Source organism: Trichoderma camerunense (assembly GCF_050948025.1).
Source record: "Trichoderma camerunense strain CBS 138272 chromosome Unknown V8C40scaffold_1, whole genome shotgun sequence".
Classification (NCBI taxonomy): domain Eukaryota; kingdom Fungi; phylum Ascomycota; class Sordariomycetes; order Hypocreales; family Hypocreaceae; genus Trichoderma; species Trichoderma camerunense.
Genome location: NW_028145369.1, coordinates 404639 through 419420, shown reverse-complemented (window position 1 = coordinate 419420; position 14782 = coordinate 404639). Strand labels below are relative to the sequence as shown.

The following is a 14782-nucleotide window of genomic DNA, read 5'->3' as shown; positions in this document are numbered from 1 at the left end:
CCTAACCCAGACCACACCCGTAAAAATTCCCAAGCTGTACTAGACCCCGCCAGCGAAAAAGTTCCCCCAGTACGAGGGCCACAACTCGAGCAAATACAACATCAGGGCCGATCCTGCGCATCGTCAAATCCCGACTCCAAGTCCCTCGCCCAACAAAACAACAACTCCAGAACTTCACAATGGCTGATCGCGGCGGAGCTCGTGGCGGTGGTTTTGCTTCTCGGGGCGGTGCCCGTGGTGGTGATCGTGGTGGCCGTGGTCGTGGCCGTGGCCGTGGTCGCCGTGGCGGCAAGTCTGAGGAGAAGGAGTGGCAGCCCGTCACCAAGCTGGGCCGTCTCGTCAAGGCTGGCAAGATCAACAGCATGGAGGAGATCTACCTGCACTCTCTGCCCATCAAGGAGTACCAGATTGTCGACCAGTTCCTCCCCAAGCTGAAGGATGAGGTCATGAAGGTGCGGATTGCCTCCTTTTCGGACCCCTTTTTAGGGTTCAATTCTTGCGAAGGCTCTTCTCAGAGGATGGGATGGAAGCGTATAGCGGAATTTTGAGCAAAAGCGCTTCAAAATGGGACAGTTGCGCTAACTAGATGTCTTTTTCACGAATTACAGATCAAGCCCGTCCAGAAGCAGACCCGTGCCGGTCAGCGCACCCGATTCAAGGCCATCGTCATCATTGGTGACTCCGAGGGCCACGTCGGTCTCGGAATCAAGACCTCCAAGGAAGTCGCCACTGCTATCCGTGCCGCCATCATCATCGCCAAGCTGAGCGTCATCCCCGTCCGAAGAGGATACTGGGGCTCCAACCTCGGTCTGCCTCACTCCCTGCCCTGCAAGGAGTCCGGCAAGTGCGGTTCCGTCACTGTCCGAGTAAGCTTCACCCAGTTCATCGGTTATGTCTGAAAGAATTTGGTAGGAATGGTTCATTGACATATCTCTCTCCAATAGCTGATCCCTGCCCCCCGTGGTACTGGTATCGTCGCCTCCCCCGCTGTCAAGCGATTCCTCCAGCTCGCCGGTGTTGAGGATGCCTACTCCTCATCCGCCGGTTCCACCAAGACCCTCGAGAACACCCTCAAGGCCACCTTCTCCGCCGTCTCCAACACCTACGGCTTCCTGACCCCCAACCTGTGGAAGGAGACGAAGCTGATCCGATCTCCCCTGGAGGAGTTCTCCGATACCCTGAGGGACGGCAAGCGATACTAGAGAAGGGGTTGTGCAGTGGTGAGGACTGGAAACGGTGCGCGGAGTCACGATACAACTTGTGTTTCATTGCATGGTTTGGCCGGTTAGGACTTTCGGACATGAGCGTCATGAGGATATAAAATGGCCATGATCTGGAATGAGAAAATAAAAATTTTCAACTGGCGTTGCTTTCTTTCAATATTGCGCCTAACAACGTGCCTTTGGTGAATAGTGTGAAATCTGTCACTTTTTGATTGACCTTAATTGCAGCTTATTTTAATATTCTAATCCGAAATTCTTAAACTACAGTCAACCAAATTCTCTATCACTCCGAATATTCTCAAACCGATTTATAGTTTATCCAATCTACAGCAGCAATCGCCGTCCCTTTGCCGGTTTTACATATTCAACCATGGGCTCATCAACCTCCATCACATCTTCCAAGCGTCCTTCACCCTGCATCCTCGTCTCAGGAATATAGAACGTAATCTGACCTTCTTCCAGGGACGAACTCTGAGACTCCATCGTAAAGATATTGGGCTCTCTACGAGTTTTCTTCTCGCCTCTCGCTATTGCGAATATATCACGTTCTTGTTCTTCTCTCGCCTCCCGCTGCGGTCCCATAATGCGTCGTCTTTTAGCCGGTCGACTCCGAGGAATCAAGTGTCGTGGCACAGGCGGCAATCCAAATTCTTCGTCAGGGGCTGAAACACGCGCATCAGTGATGGTAGGAGAGCCAAAAATGGCTTCTTTGATATCATCTCCCCAAGTGCGCTTTCTCGACGGTGGCGCGAGTCCTGTGTGGTTTAAAAGTGTCAGTTCATATTGCTCTTGGTCCCTTGTTCTTAAGAATCAACTTCCTAGCTTGGATGAAAACTTACTCTTCTTCATTCTGGCTTCAAATTCCTTCTGTTGCAACGGCGTGTCTCCCATCCAAAACTCTTCTCTCCCGGGCACAAACTTGTGTCTCTGCTCCGCCCTTTTCCAGAACGGCATCTCGGCAGCTTCTTCCAAGTCTTCAGCCAAAGCAGCCACATCTTCCCCAATATCAGCATCCTCTGAAGCCTGTCGTTTCGCTGGACCCCTGGACTTAATCACTCTTTGTCTGCTGTCAGACTGCCAGTGTACCGGCCAGTTATTAATGTCCCAAAACATATGCACGGGCTTCTTTCTTGACGGATGGCCAAATGTCCAGACTGGCTCGCGGCGCCTGGTGTTTAGATTCTGTTTTTGTTCTGCGAGGGCGTCTTGTTTCTTTTCCTCCTCGGCTTCTTCTTTCTGGAGCTGGACTTTGAGAGCCTGGACACGAGAATTTTTGGTTTCAACATCGAGATTGCCGTCATTCAATATCTCTGCCGTCTTTTCTGAGAGGCGCTTCCGCCAGATTGTTGGATCTGCGACCTTGTATCTCGTGACGTAGCTGCTATACGGCAGATGCAGCGGCCATATCATCGTCTTGTTCTCATGTGCCTCGCGCAAAAGATTCTTGCGAACCAATTCATAGGCATCTTTGCAATCAGGCCACTTTTCTTGTGTCCAGGCCTCTCTGTGCTCGTTGTACGCATCCGGGTCAGCAATCTTGACCACGTCGGGATATGTCATGGTAATGCGCCAGGAGCCTTCCTTAGCAGGGTTCGTCGCCGGATCGTTGGGGCGTTTCTTTGTGTCTTCTTCCCAGTAAGAAATTCTTTTGTCAAGAAAGTTGCTGTTATACTCTTGTGTCTCGGGGTCGCTCAGCTTCTTCTCGTTTTCTTCATGCCGGGCTTGCAGTTCCCTCAGCGTCTTTCCGAGGCGGTAGCCCAGACATAAGAAGAAGTTGGTCGTCATCTCGCACCATTCGGGATTTGTCACTGGGTTTTCTATGAATTCGTGCAGAGATAGAACGTCTTCTCTTCGAGGCATGCCCCAGGGATGGGTGTGGAAATCCTCAGTCGATGCGGACTCGATTCCTTCAGTCGAGGTCACACTTGTGTCGTATTGGATCTGGTCTATGTCCTCTCTTTGAGGTCTGGTATGCGAGTTGTTGGGAGCAAGTGACTCTTCTTCCGGGAACAGCTGCGTTTGAGACTCAGGCTCTGGCCATCTAACCAAATCTTCAGGATGAAATTCTGTCTCTGGCCTTCCAAACATCCACTCTCCTGTCACCTCATTCTTGTAAAGCCTACTGTCGTTAGTCTCTCCTCTCTACAGCTCTGAACATGAAGAAAGAGAACTCACTTTATGATTCTTAAGTCGCGTAGCTTTGGCGCCAGCTGCTTCACGTCCTTCTCAGTGAACTCATATCTCTTCACCTTTCCGCCACATGTGGCATTCAGCTCACTCAAAAACTTCTCCATCGTCTTAGGCTCCGTGTCTCTGAACAGCGAAAAGGGATCGATATCTTGCATCATCTTCGTCACTCTGGACAACATAATCTCTCCTTGCTTTCCAAGAGATTCCTCCAGCTCCAGTGGGCGATTCCGCGAAGGCTGGCATATATACTCCAGCCACGCCGCCTCTGTTGGCCGCAAATTGGCAATAGCGAAAGTGACACCACCGTCAGTTGTTTCAAACTCATGTTCGCTGAATCTCATATTCATCTCTTCTGGTGTTGGTTTCGCTGCCAGGCCGGTATTCACAGCTTCCAATAGCCCTATGATGAAGTCTCTAGGAGCCCGATTCTTCGCCCGCTTGAGACCTTGGAGTATCTTCTGGCAACGCCGCAGGAACTTGTACGTCCTGCTCATATCGCGATCCATCAGATCTGGCAGCACAGGGCCCTTCCAGTTCCGCGGGAGCTCCATAATGGGGTTGCCACTTTTCAGGCATCTCTTATGGTCATATGATTTCTTGATGGCGTGCTCCCTCGTCCATTCTGCCCAGCGCTGCTCTTCCTTTTTAAACCACTGGTAGGCTCTGGTATAAGCCCAAGGATCTCGTGACTCTTTCACGGGGGGATCTGCATACATCTTGTGAGGGTATATGATTCCCATGTCCAGCTTCTTGTCGACGGGAGGCTCAGGGAGAGTGAGAACCTGCTTAGTCTTGCACATTTTTAGATTCTCATTGTGGGTGAAGATGTTGAGACACTGCTGCAGCGCCGCCCGCTTGCCGCCTCGAAATTTCGCAAATGCTTCCAGGGCCTTCCTGTTGACTTCCAGGGCGCTGTCGTGACTCTGATGCGGAGGATGAATGTCGTCTTTGCTGGCCAGGAATCTTGCCGTCTTCACGATGCCGCCCTTTATGCACTCCTCGTACGTTTTATTCTCGCACGCTGCAAGGTTTGCCGGTACTGTGGTGGCAGCAAACGGGCTGGCCGTCCAGAACTTTTCGCTATCGCTCCGGTATGGCTCGAGATAGTCTCTCCTCAGGACGTCAGCGGACATCTCATACTGCCGATCATGTACGCTCGCCACATCGGCGTGAAGGAGACGTCGAGGGCCTAACAAATTACGCTGCACACCGCTCTCACCGCGATACGCAATATTGGAACCCGGAACTTGTGGCAGTCTCTTGCTCTGTCCTGGCAACAAGTCTGTTGGAGCGTCGACGATGAGCTCCGGTTTTCCGTAATAGTAGTTTTCAAATATCTGGTGAACTCGCTGCATGTTGATGGCTTCTTCAAGATCGTGGATCCAGTCTTCACCTTGCCAAATGGAGCTCAGGTAGCCAAAGTACTCTTTCAGCTCTGCAAATTTGCGCTGCCAGTCCACCGTGCGATCTGTATCTTCGTCGGCAAGAAAGTTCTTGGCCCGAGCCAGTTGGATCCTGGGTCCCTCGATATACCATCCCTTGTAAGGCTGTAGCTGCAAATCTTCGGGCGTCAGGGAAATTCCGGATCGTTGTGTTGTGTCTTCCACGTTCTCATCTTCGAGGTTGATACTATCTCCATCTTCATCTGCGTTCTCTTCTGAGCTAGGTGACCCAAAAGTCAACTCCAGCTCGATCCCAGATTTTGCAGGAAGCTGACCAAATATCTTCTTCTGAAACTTCTCTTGATGTCTTTGCGAGATGTCTGATATGTTGGCAAGACATTCAGCAAAGACCACCTTGGGTTGCGGCGGCATGTTTGGTGCTTCTTGATTGATCTTTCTGCCCTCCATACTTAGGATGGTGTCCATATGTTGGTACATTCTCTCCGCTACTTCGAGCTCCTGAAGTGAGAATGACCATGCGGTGGCCAAACTGCCGTTTAAATCATTGTGTAGCGGATCGAAAGCGTTGAAAGTATCTATACATTCGGATAACGAGTCTTTTGATGCCATGATTGGTGAAGCTGCCGTAGGAACTCCATTCTCCAGGTCTACCGTGCTCTCGGCATCTCCATTCTCTTTATATGATATTAGCCTTTTCACCTCTATCAATGGCGAAGGGTTTTGCTTTACCTTTTGCAATTGGCAGCCAGCTCACACTGTCCATTTTTCTTAAATGTGTGCTTTGGGACGCTCCATCAGAGGATGAAGATGCTGTTGTTTGGCCTGCGCCTTCATTGCGAATCTCGGAGTCATCTGAATTCAGCTTCTTGAGGAATGGATATCGGCAGCCAAATAGCTGTGAGAATAGCCGACGGCAACGAGGATGTTCTTGAAAAAAGCAGTCTAAACCACGATCTTTCACGATAAGATTCAACCGCTGTATGAGGTCACCAGGCCTTGCCAAAGCGCCCAATTGCTGTACTTCCGACGGCAAATTGTGAAAATTTTGAGAAAAGATGGTTTTTATCTTCTCTATGCACCGAAACGATTGTTAGATTCAACGTCCAGATACAGGCCAACGAAACAGCTAACTCACCAAGAATGTCTTCAACATGGTCCAAAAGTTCGAGCTGTAGAATATCCTCGGTTACATCTTCCGCGCTCGTGGATATCTCAAATCGAATGATCGGATCTGATGAGTCAAGCTCCATCTCCTGCACCTCGGTGCATGATGCGAGGGTCGTCATAGTGGGATGCTGTCAATTGTTCAAGTATCGACTGTGAGCTTTCTTCTGCACGTTCAAGTTACGATAAACGTTAGAATGAAGAGAGAAATTTGATCAACCATGAATTTAGTCTTCATTACTTGCGGGATCCTGCCTAATAGACTTATTTCGACAATGGTAAGTCATTCTTTGTTTGCCTATTCCGGACATTACGGGAGCACAAAGGAGCTTTGGGAAATCTAAATTCGGTCACAAAACTTATTTTTAGTTTCTTTGTCATGTCCGGGCATGAACAAGAGTAGATTTTCTGGAAGCCTGGGATGCATCGATAGGGACTTAATTTGCTCTACCAGCACGGCTCCTGTCTTGGCCGTGTGCTATTTTCAGCTCCGTACGACTCTGAGGATATCAATTCCACCAAACAAAGCATATGCAATCATTTTGGTACTTTATTAGTGTTATGCTGCCAACATTGTATGAGCTTCAATTTTCAGCTTCTCAAACAAATGGAGATTCTCCAAAAGAGTATGAGTTTACACAGCAGTCATCTCTCTATCAGTGATGTCTCGCCGTGAACTTTGGGCATCTTGCACTATTATACTGAATAATGCATGATTCGCAGCACAACTTATTCATCGACTGCACAATAAGAAATTTCTGACTTAAAGGTCCTTTGGACAAGTTCCCACCAATTAGAATCATGCCGCGGTACAAGTCACCGCACGTGGCAGCGACATCACGAACATCCATCATACATCTCCAGGGTAACTCACTTACACCACAGCAACACCATCAACGCCGCATAATAATCTTGAAAGAGATCACCTAACAAACAATCAAAGCACATCTAGATACATTCAACCCCATAGTCCAACCGCAAAATCCACATCATAGCCGGAATCGAGCACAAAGCAACGCCCCTCTCCAGCCACTCACTAAAAACCTCTTCACACAAAGAAAAATAGCGCCTACCTATCCACCTCAACCAATATCACATACCTCAACCCTCAAAAGAAAAAAAGCACAGATCTCACACTCAAACCAACCCCTACATCCAACCAACCATTCCTTTGTTCCAATACATCCCCTACATACAAAAAAGAACCCCCCTCAAACGCAAACAAAAAATCCTCAAACATGAAAGCCCTTTCCAAAGCCAACCTCGTTTCGTTTCATCTCATGACCACCCGTGCATCTCTTGTTTGCCTTTGTTTCCAATATTTCCCTCCTTTTACAACTAACGAACACCCCCACATCCAACCCAACCTTCTTTTTCTTCTTTTTCGCCTTCCTTTTGTTTGTTTCTACCAACCAACCTCTTCCCATCAGTCAGCCTCTCAGAGTCCCTCCCTCTCCCTTCGCCCCTTTTTTCAAAACTAAACTCACCACCAACCTCACCGATTCTCTCCCAAAAGAAAAGAAAAGCAAAAACCAATAAATCCCAACCACCAAAAAGAAAAGAAAAGAAAAAACCAATAATTCCCAACCACCACCAAAAAAACATCACACACTCACCCTCTCACAATTCTCCTTCCTTTATCCTCTCCCTTCCAACATCTCACTGCATACGCGTACATTGTATATTCGTATGCAGCTGTAAATGAGCACCGGCTTTGCACCTCCCGCTTGTAGACTAGCTTAGTCAACCTCTCTCACAAACATTCCCCCGAGTGTTGCCCTTCCATCAAACTAGTAAATCAGTACTTGCGCATTCTTGGCGCATACCAACGGCCCGGACTGCGTCAGACTCCCCAAATTCGCCGAGATTAAAGTCTGTAGTCTGTAGAAAGCAAAGAGAGATGTGTTGGGGGAAATAGAGCCTATGTCACCTGTGATACCAACTTAGGTACAGCCCAAGTCGCATTTCAACTTACATGCTTAGTACTCCGTAGTTGACCTACAAATCTCCTTATGGGTTGGAGACGGCATCAACCATGGCATCAACATCACCACTTTTACATAGAATGGAGCAAACGACTTCTCGTCATCACTCGCCAGTGCAGGCGAGAAAGATTACCATACAACTAGCTGTACCACGTTACATACAAGATGGGCCAAACAGGCGCCTACCACTTGTCCAAGAACCACTAAAGCACACGCACTGCTTCAAAGAACTTTTACTTCTTTTTTTTTGTGCCTGTTCGCACTACCTTATATGTACAGGCCGAGGGGTATTTGAGAGGCTAGCCTTTCAATGCCGCCTTCAATCGACCAAATAGGCGGCAAAGCACTCTGTCCAATCCCTTCTTTCCGGAAGAGAGCGATGGGTATCACTGCGCCTGAGCGCTATTCCGTCCGCCGTTTCCCATCTGCTGTTCGAAAGAATTATACACCAATATTGCCCTGCTTGCAAGCAAGGCTCATGTTTCCTCCCATATGCCAAGTAGAGATTAGATCCGAAAGTCGAGTGAAAAAGTAAAAAAAATAAAAACTTTCGGCTGCTTCTTTGCGTCCCCCTCCGCTCCGTGGTATCCTTGACTTTTTTCTCTTCAGGGGCCACTTTGCATTCTTTAGTGTTCCTTTCCGTTCCCCCATCTCAAGGCTGGCCAAATTCCCCCTTCAACTCCTCTATCCCCTCAAATACTATATCCACCACAAAGATAGAACCCCCTTTTCTACCGGGGGCTCCCGCAACTCCTGGATAAGCATGGTACCATACCCGTGGAAACCACACACAGTGCCCAGAAGCGCAGAAACTGAAAATGAAATAAAAAACGACTCGAGGAAAATTGGGTATGATCCGCGTTCCATTTTTTTGGTGCCATGAAGACTTGCTGAAAATTTGATTGCGAAATAAATGAATAAAAAAGACTAGAAAAATAAGGGATTAAAATCAATCGCTAAATGCCATGACGTAGATATGAGACAGATCATTCTGAGAGTGACTATCAGGTTGAATGTGATTGCTTGGAAGAGGTGTGAGTCCAAAGCCATGACCTCGAAGTTTGAAACATGAACATCCCCTCCCACCCATAAGCAAATATGGACAAGAGGGGAGAGAAGAAGCGGTGTACTTGAATTAATCGACGACTATGCCAAACGTATGCGCCACCAAGGCTCCTATTGCTGGTGGATTCCATGCTGGTTCACAAAAGCGGCGTACTGCTGCACGTGCTGGGGATATGAAGAAGAATGGCTCTGGGGGGTTGGCGTAACGGGACATCGGGGCGGCAGTTGGTGGTACGAGTCCACCTTTGCCGTGTTTCCGTAGGCGTTGTCGGGAGTAATGGGAGGCGTCAGGTAACCGTCGAAACCGGTAGCAGCGCCGTGGCCATGGCCCTTCTGGGGAGTGCTGTAGATGTCGGCGTGTCTTGAAGGAGGCTCGGCGGGAGGAGACTGGGGGCCGGCCTGGCGCCTGGCCATCGCAGCCTGCTCGGCCATGAAGTCGGCCAGCTTCTGGGAAACCTTGGACAGGGACGATGAAGAGTACTTGCGGGCCAGGGTAGGCGAGGGCTGGTTGAGGTGTTGAGAGAGAGTCAACAGCGTCAGGTTCTCGGTGTGGTCCCAGTCGCCGTCGTTGACCTCGGGTCTTCCAAGGATGGCTCTCGCCAAGGCCAAGGAGGAGCGTGCCATCATCGAAGGCTTTGTCGAAACAAAATCGCGATGGTACAGGGCGATCTCGCAAAGGTAGGCAGCCATGTGCTCCACCTCCTTGTCGTCCTGCTCCTCGGCAACCATGAGCTGGGTGAAGAAGTCGATAGTGGGGTGGCCAATGGTCCATTCCAGGGTGTTGAGGACGTGCATCTCCATTTGGGTGAACATGCCAGCATCATACAGGCCGCAGCACATGTTGTTGAGTTCGTGAATCTGAGGCACACGGTCCTTCTTGTCGCCGTACTTGGCCGCGATGAGGAGAGCGGCACACCCAACGAGCTGGTAGTGTTGCTTATATACTACACGCCGTGAGCAGTACCGGTCCAACAGGTTGACGGTGAGGAACAGCGTCTCGGGCAGCAGGGCGAAGGCGGCGTGGGCCTCAATAAGGAAGTCGATGAGGTAAGGTCGCATAAACCATTGGATCTCACGTTGCATGTCGATGAGGTTAGCATCGGGAAGAGTCTCCTCCTGTTTGAGTGTTAGCAGGCTTAAAAAGGATAAGAAAGACAGAGGAACAAGGCTGAGTTTGTTCGTCGTCCAGGCTTGGAGGTCAACATGCCTCCATGTGTCGCATATGCGTCATGATATCCCCCAGGTACTCTTCGCCCGCAAGACGAGAGAGCTCGCAGGCAATGGTGTCTTGCCGACTGCGCGCGAGCATCTTGGCGGTTTCCCGGGCTCGGGTACTGGACTGGGGTTCATCCTCGATGAAGAAGTGTTCGTCAGGCTGAGCGTAGGCCATGATGTCGGATGGGGTTGGCGAACAGGATGGTGAAAATTAGTTTTTGTCGGTGTGATGATTATATGTCTAAAAGAGTGTCGGGCAAGTTCTCCAGGAATCTTTGAGTGGGAGAGACTATTGAAAAAAAAGAGCGAGCCTTGGGTGTATCAAGGAGTGAATGCCACCCTAGGAATTAAGATATTAAGATATTAAGGAGCGTGGTGAAAAAACTAATGGAAAAGAGTGACTGTGGCTGGGAAGAAAGCCGGGAGCATGTAGACTGGATATTCAATCGAAAAACGCAAAAGGGACCGGGGGAAAAGGGGCGCCGTTCAAGGACGACCAAGGGGACCGACTCGACAGCTCTAATAGAAAACCAATGGTGTTAGTCAAAAATGCCCGATATAGAAGTGCCATCGCAAGACATGGAGGCGGAAAATGATATGGCGCAGAAAAGGCGTTTCCCCTGAGCTGGATGAATCCACCCGCCTCGCTCCCTTTACTGAATGGGGGGTTGGCTGGCATGGAGATGCAAGATGGATTGGCACGAGGGTGCGATGGACCGAGCAGGGGGAGGTCTCTCTTACCGCCACGTACGAGGAAAACAAGGGACAGTGACAGGATAGTCAATGAGACACCTCGGGCAATTGGCGGGATCAACGAGTTAACGTCTCCCGCAGAGCAATGCACCGAATGATAGTCGAGCACAGCTGTGGAGCAGATGCTGAGAATGCGGAGAGCGGGCTCGGGTATGCAGCTGTCGAAGGGAGCGCACATCAGAATATTAGATTATGCCTGCGGATACTGGCGAATCTCGAGGCTGATTTGATGGGAGGAAGAGAAGGGAAAAAGAAAGCAAAGCAGCGAAGAAGAAAAGAAAAAGCCCTTACCTTTTGTCACACTCGAACACCTTGAACCTGGAAGGACACCGAAAGGCGGTGGGAAGTAACGATTAAATCATACGAGGTGGTGAGTGGGAAAAATTGTCAAGAGGCTGACTCTTTTAAAAGCGGAAGCTGGGCGAGAATAAGGTGACGGGGAACTGAAGTCAGATCCACCAAGCAACCAGATCCTGCAGATTTCAACAACGAAACCGGGCGATTTGATCGAGACAAAGCAATTGGGGCCTGTCTACGATGCAGTCTCGGAAAAAATCTTCTTCTTCCTTCTTTCTATCCTTCTCGATATCGTCTCGTGAGTGGCCGGAGAACGAAAGGGCGAGAAAAGAACAAAAACGGTTGGCGAGCCAGGAGTTGAGGAAATTCCTTGTCGCTAGAGGTAAGGAATTCTGGCGAGAAAAGGGCCAGGCGGAGAAAAAAAAAAGCAGGCACCAAAAAAGACAACGAGGAAGCAAGAAAGAATAGAAGAATGCCAGTGAATAAAACCAAAAATACCAGTCCTTGATTCACTTTTATTCCTCTCCTCTCTCTTCCGTCTCGGAGCTTCTCCTTGGAGTTGCTTTATAAGAGGGCCGCAGAAGAAGGGGGTTCGTCTTCGAGCGGTAGCCGGTCGGGGGATTCGATTCTCCTCAGTCCAAGGCCAAAACTCCTGAATCGACCTACTCTAAGGGTCGGCAGAGGAAGCGGTGGAATGGATGAGGGAATGAGTGGATAGGGAAGAGAGAGAGAGGGGAGGAAGAGAGGTGGGATAAGAGGTAGGAGGAGGAGGAAGAAAAGAGAGAGGACTGGAGGAGAGGTAGTTTTAACTGGACAGGGCCAATCTGTAATGCGAAAGCTAGGGAATCTCCGTAGGTACTGGAGAGGCACAGCAGCAGCAGCGCAGCGCAGCGAGAGGAGCGGGTGAGGGTACGAGCTGAGCGGTACGGGACTGGACTAAGGTACTGCGCGCTGCGTACTGGGTACATGCGCCCGGTACAAGTACTTGCTCCGTGCAGACAGGTACCACGCTTGGAGCACGCTTGGAGCAGCGCACTTGTGAGCTTGCTAGCAGCACCGCGACCCCCTGTCGTGTACTCTAGGTACGGAGAGGTACCCGCGGAGGGAGGTAGCGAGTACAGCCAGCGCAGGGCAGGACGGTACCGGTGCGGCTACACCTGTGCTCCGTACCTGGTACGTAAAGTACAGCACAGTAGCTCGCAGCGTGGAGCAGCAAGCAGCATGGAACATGGAACATGGAACCTGGGAAGCGTCCGGGTCTGGCCTGGCCCTTGCTGGGCTCCTCAGTGGTTCAGTGGTTCCAGAGCCCCAGCCGGCGGCCCCCAGTGCAGTGGCTCTCGCAGTCCTTGTGCCTTTTTTTGCTCTTCCATCTTCCTTGCCTGAAAGTGACCGCGTCCAGAGAGAGTGGTGTGGGCTGGACGGCTACAGGGGGAGTGAGCCAGTCAGGCCGAAGGGGGTGCGTAGCTGCGAGTGGTTGTTAGTGGTCTAGTTGCTGCTGGAGGTGCTAAGCTAAGGCAGTGGGAGGGGGGTGTTGTGTGCGAGATGGGACATGGAGGCTTTTCTGCTATGGACGAGTCGAGTTTGGCGGTTGTATCGTAATTGTTTACATAACATTTCAAACGCTGGACTGGGCTGGGCTGCGATGTGATGCGATGCGATGCGATGCGTGTTGTATCCGTGGATGCGGTACGGGGGACGTGTGTGCGTCGGGGTCGTGTTTGCGAGTTAAGGTCGAATAATGCGAGGGGACAATCAATACTCCGTGGACGCGCACAGCAACACAACAAACACCCCCCGAGTCTGCACAAAACGACAATGATAGGGGATAACCCTCATAATCCCGCCTAAATACTTGTGCACGCAGGTTTATACCTATTCTACAGCAAATGAGGAAGTGCATCGACGAGGCAAGGCGGTTCCAAAACAACACAATGCCAAACGAGACAGTCTCCGAAGGGCTGTTTCCGCTGGCTCTGGGTGAACAGTGAATATCAATACTTGTATGCACTTGTCTTTTTCACGAGCGCACACATTTTCCTCCCTACCTAGACTACCAGGCAAGGCAGGTAAGTCTGTACGAGGACAGTACAGTACAGTATTATCCAGTGCTGCACAGCCAATTTCTTCTGCAGTCGTTTGATTGCTCCCATCCCCATCAATCAAACCGTGCGTGCGTCCTGACAAAGGCGGTGTCGCTGCTGACGAGGGCCGTGGTACGAGAAATGGCCACAAGTGCTGTGCGCTCTGAGATTTGGCGCCCGGAAACCCCCTTTTTTTCTGCTCTCCAATCCAAGTGGCAGTTCCACGGCAAGCAGGGATTCGGCCTGGATTCGGCGACGGAGCGGTTTGATGTTGGTGATGAGCAGCACTGGGCAATTAACGTCCATCCGTCCAATGTTTTCCTTTTTTCCTTTTTTCTTATTTGCGGCGGTGCTGGTGCCTGGCGAGGCAAGGCAAGACTTGCGCACCGGCGTCGTCCGTCTTGCTGAGATGTGAGATCAATCGGATCAATCAAATGGGTTGGTACTCTGTACGGAGTACATGCAGCAACAAACACCACCACCACTACCAGCAGCAAATGCGCAATAGCCTCAACGTTAAAAAGTGCTTGTTCCTGTACTCGCTCTTCGGATAAGAACCCCCCCTGTCGCCTCCAATGCGGAGTAGTGCCTCATGCATATGCATTCATTACATATCCCACTCACATCTAAAGCGCGCCAAGGCCAGATATTTGGTGCAATTGTGGCTTGTGCACCGCCCAAAGCAGACCGAATCGGCACTGACACCAATGTATAATATCGTCATGACTTTTCCTGCATTTCGTTGCTGGGCCTCCAAGACGGTGAGTGGTCGCCGACTCGGCCGCTGTGTGTCTACAATATCAAGTCTTCCAGCTCATAGGTCGTCGTACGGGCGGCCGGATGTCGAAGCCTCTTGTTGATGTTGACATGTGCAAGTATTATTTATTATTCCGGTCATGATATTGGGTCTTGCTGTTGTTTGTTTTGGGCCCTGAATCGGGCCTCACTCCGTCTGCCAGGTCAGAGACCCATTTCCATCTTGCGCGTGACAGGAAAAGAGCTTGTGGCAGCCGATGGCCCATCCACTCAACTCCTATCGTATGTACGTTGCAGGTACAAGCGGCAAAATGTCCAGGCACTCTGACAGAAGCTGCGAAAGCTTAACGACGACTATTTCGTACCGAGCTTTTTACTTTTGCTAGCTGAGGCCGCATGTTGCCCGCAGTTTGAAGGCGAGTGGAGCACACCTCCGTCAAATTCAAGGTACGAGCAGGTACTATCAAAAATCGGATGTCTATAAAACATTCAACTTCAAGACGTGAAATGAGGTTTGCACGTGGCCAGTCTTTCGCGGAGAAACAGCCCGTGCAAAGCATCAGCCGTTTGCACACCGATAGACGTGTCCAGGATCTCGAGCAGGCTTCGCTTATTATGGAATGTCTAATGGAACGTGTCCGGGCCTTCTA

The 14782-nt window shown here is 50.3% G+C and overlaps 4 protein-coding genes across 4 annotated transcripts; 1 reads left to right on the top strand and 3 right to left on the bottom strand.

Moving 5' to 3' along the window:
• Positions 1–179: 179 nt before the first annotated feature.
• V8C40DRAFT_260069 (40S ribosomal protein uS5) lies at positions 180–1202 on the top strand (the record flags this gene model as incomplete). The annotated part of the gene is made up of 3 exons (XM_083219097.1): positions 180–452; positions 609–866; positions 945–1202. 3 exons carry the CDS (start codon positions 180–182, stop codon positions 1200–1202), a joined length of 789 nt encoding a protein of 262 aa, XP_083078699.1.
• Positions 1203–1495: 293 nt separating this feature from the next.
• Positions 1496–6102, bottom strand: V8C40DRAFT_279046 (uncharacterized protein; the record flags this gene model as incomplete). The annotated part of the gene is made up of 5 exons (XM_083221153.1): positions 1496–1978; positions 2063–3342; positions 3399–5436; positions 5573–5887; positions 5952–6102. 5 exons carry the CDS (start codon positions 6100–6102, stop codon positions 1548–1550), a joined length of 4215 nt encoding a protein of 1404 aa, XP_083078698.1. The 3' UTR covers positions 1496–1547.
• A 769-nt stretch (positions 6103–6871) lies between these two features.
• Positions 6872–7674, bottom strand: V8C40DRAFT_228999 (uncharacterized protein). The gene has a single exon (XM_083212389.1). The coding sequence runs from the start codon at positions 7583–7585 to the stop codon at positions 7319–7321; it is 267 nt and encodes an 88-aa protein (XP_083078697.1). The 5' UTR covers positions 7586–7674; the 3' UTR covers positions 6872–7318.
• Positions 7675–8986: 1312 nt separating this feature from the next.
• On the bottom strand, positions 8987–10635 carry V8C40DRAFT_2944 (cyclin-like protein). The gene is made up of 2 exons (XM_083222802.1): positions 10238–10635; positions 8987–10146 (listed from the first exon to the last, which is right to left on the bottom strand). The coding sequence occupies exons 1-2, from the start codon at positions 10418–10420 to the stop codon at positions 9142–9144; spliced, it is 1188 nt and encodes a 395-aa protein (XP_083078696.1). The 5' UTR covers positions 10421–10635; the 3' UTR covers positions 8987–9141.
• Positions 10636–14782: the final 4147 nt, after the last annotated feature.

Bases quoted from the DNA above. Each gene is read 5' to 3' on its own strand.
- V8C40DRAFT_2944 (XM_083222802.1), bottom strand. From the start codon at position 10,420: ATGGCCTACGCTCAGCCTGACGAACACTTCTTCATCGAGGATGAACCC. The intron at 10,147-10,237 runs GCATGTTGACCT...ACACTCAAACAG, and splicing joins CGCATATGCGACACATGGAG to GAGGAGACTCTTCCCGATGC.
- V8C40DRAFT_228999 (XM_083212389.1), bottom strand. From the start codon at position 7,585: ATGTTTTTTTGGTGGTGGTTGGGAATTATTGGTTTTTTCTTTTCTTTT.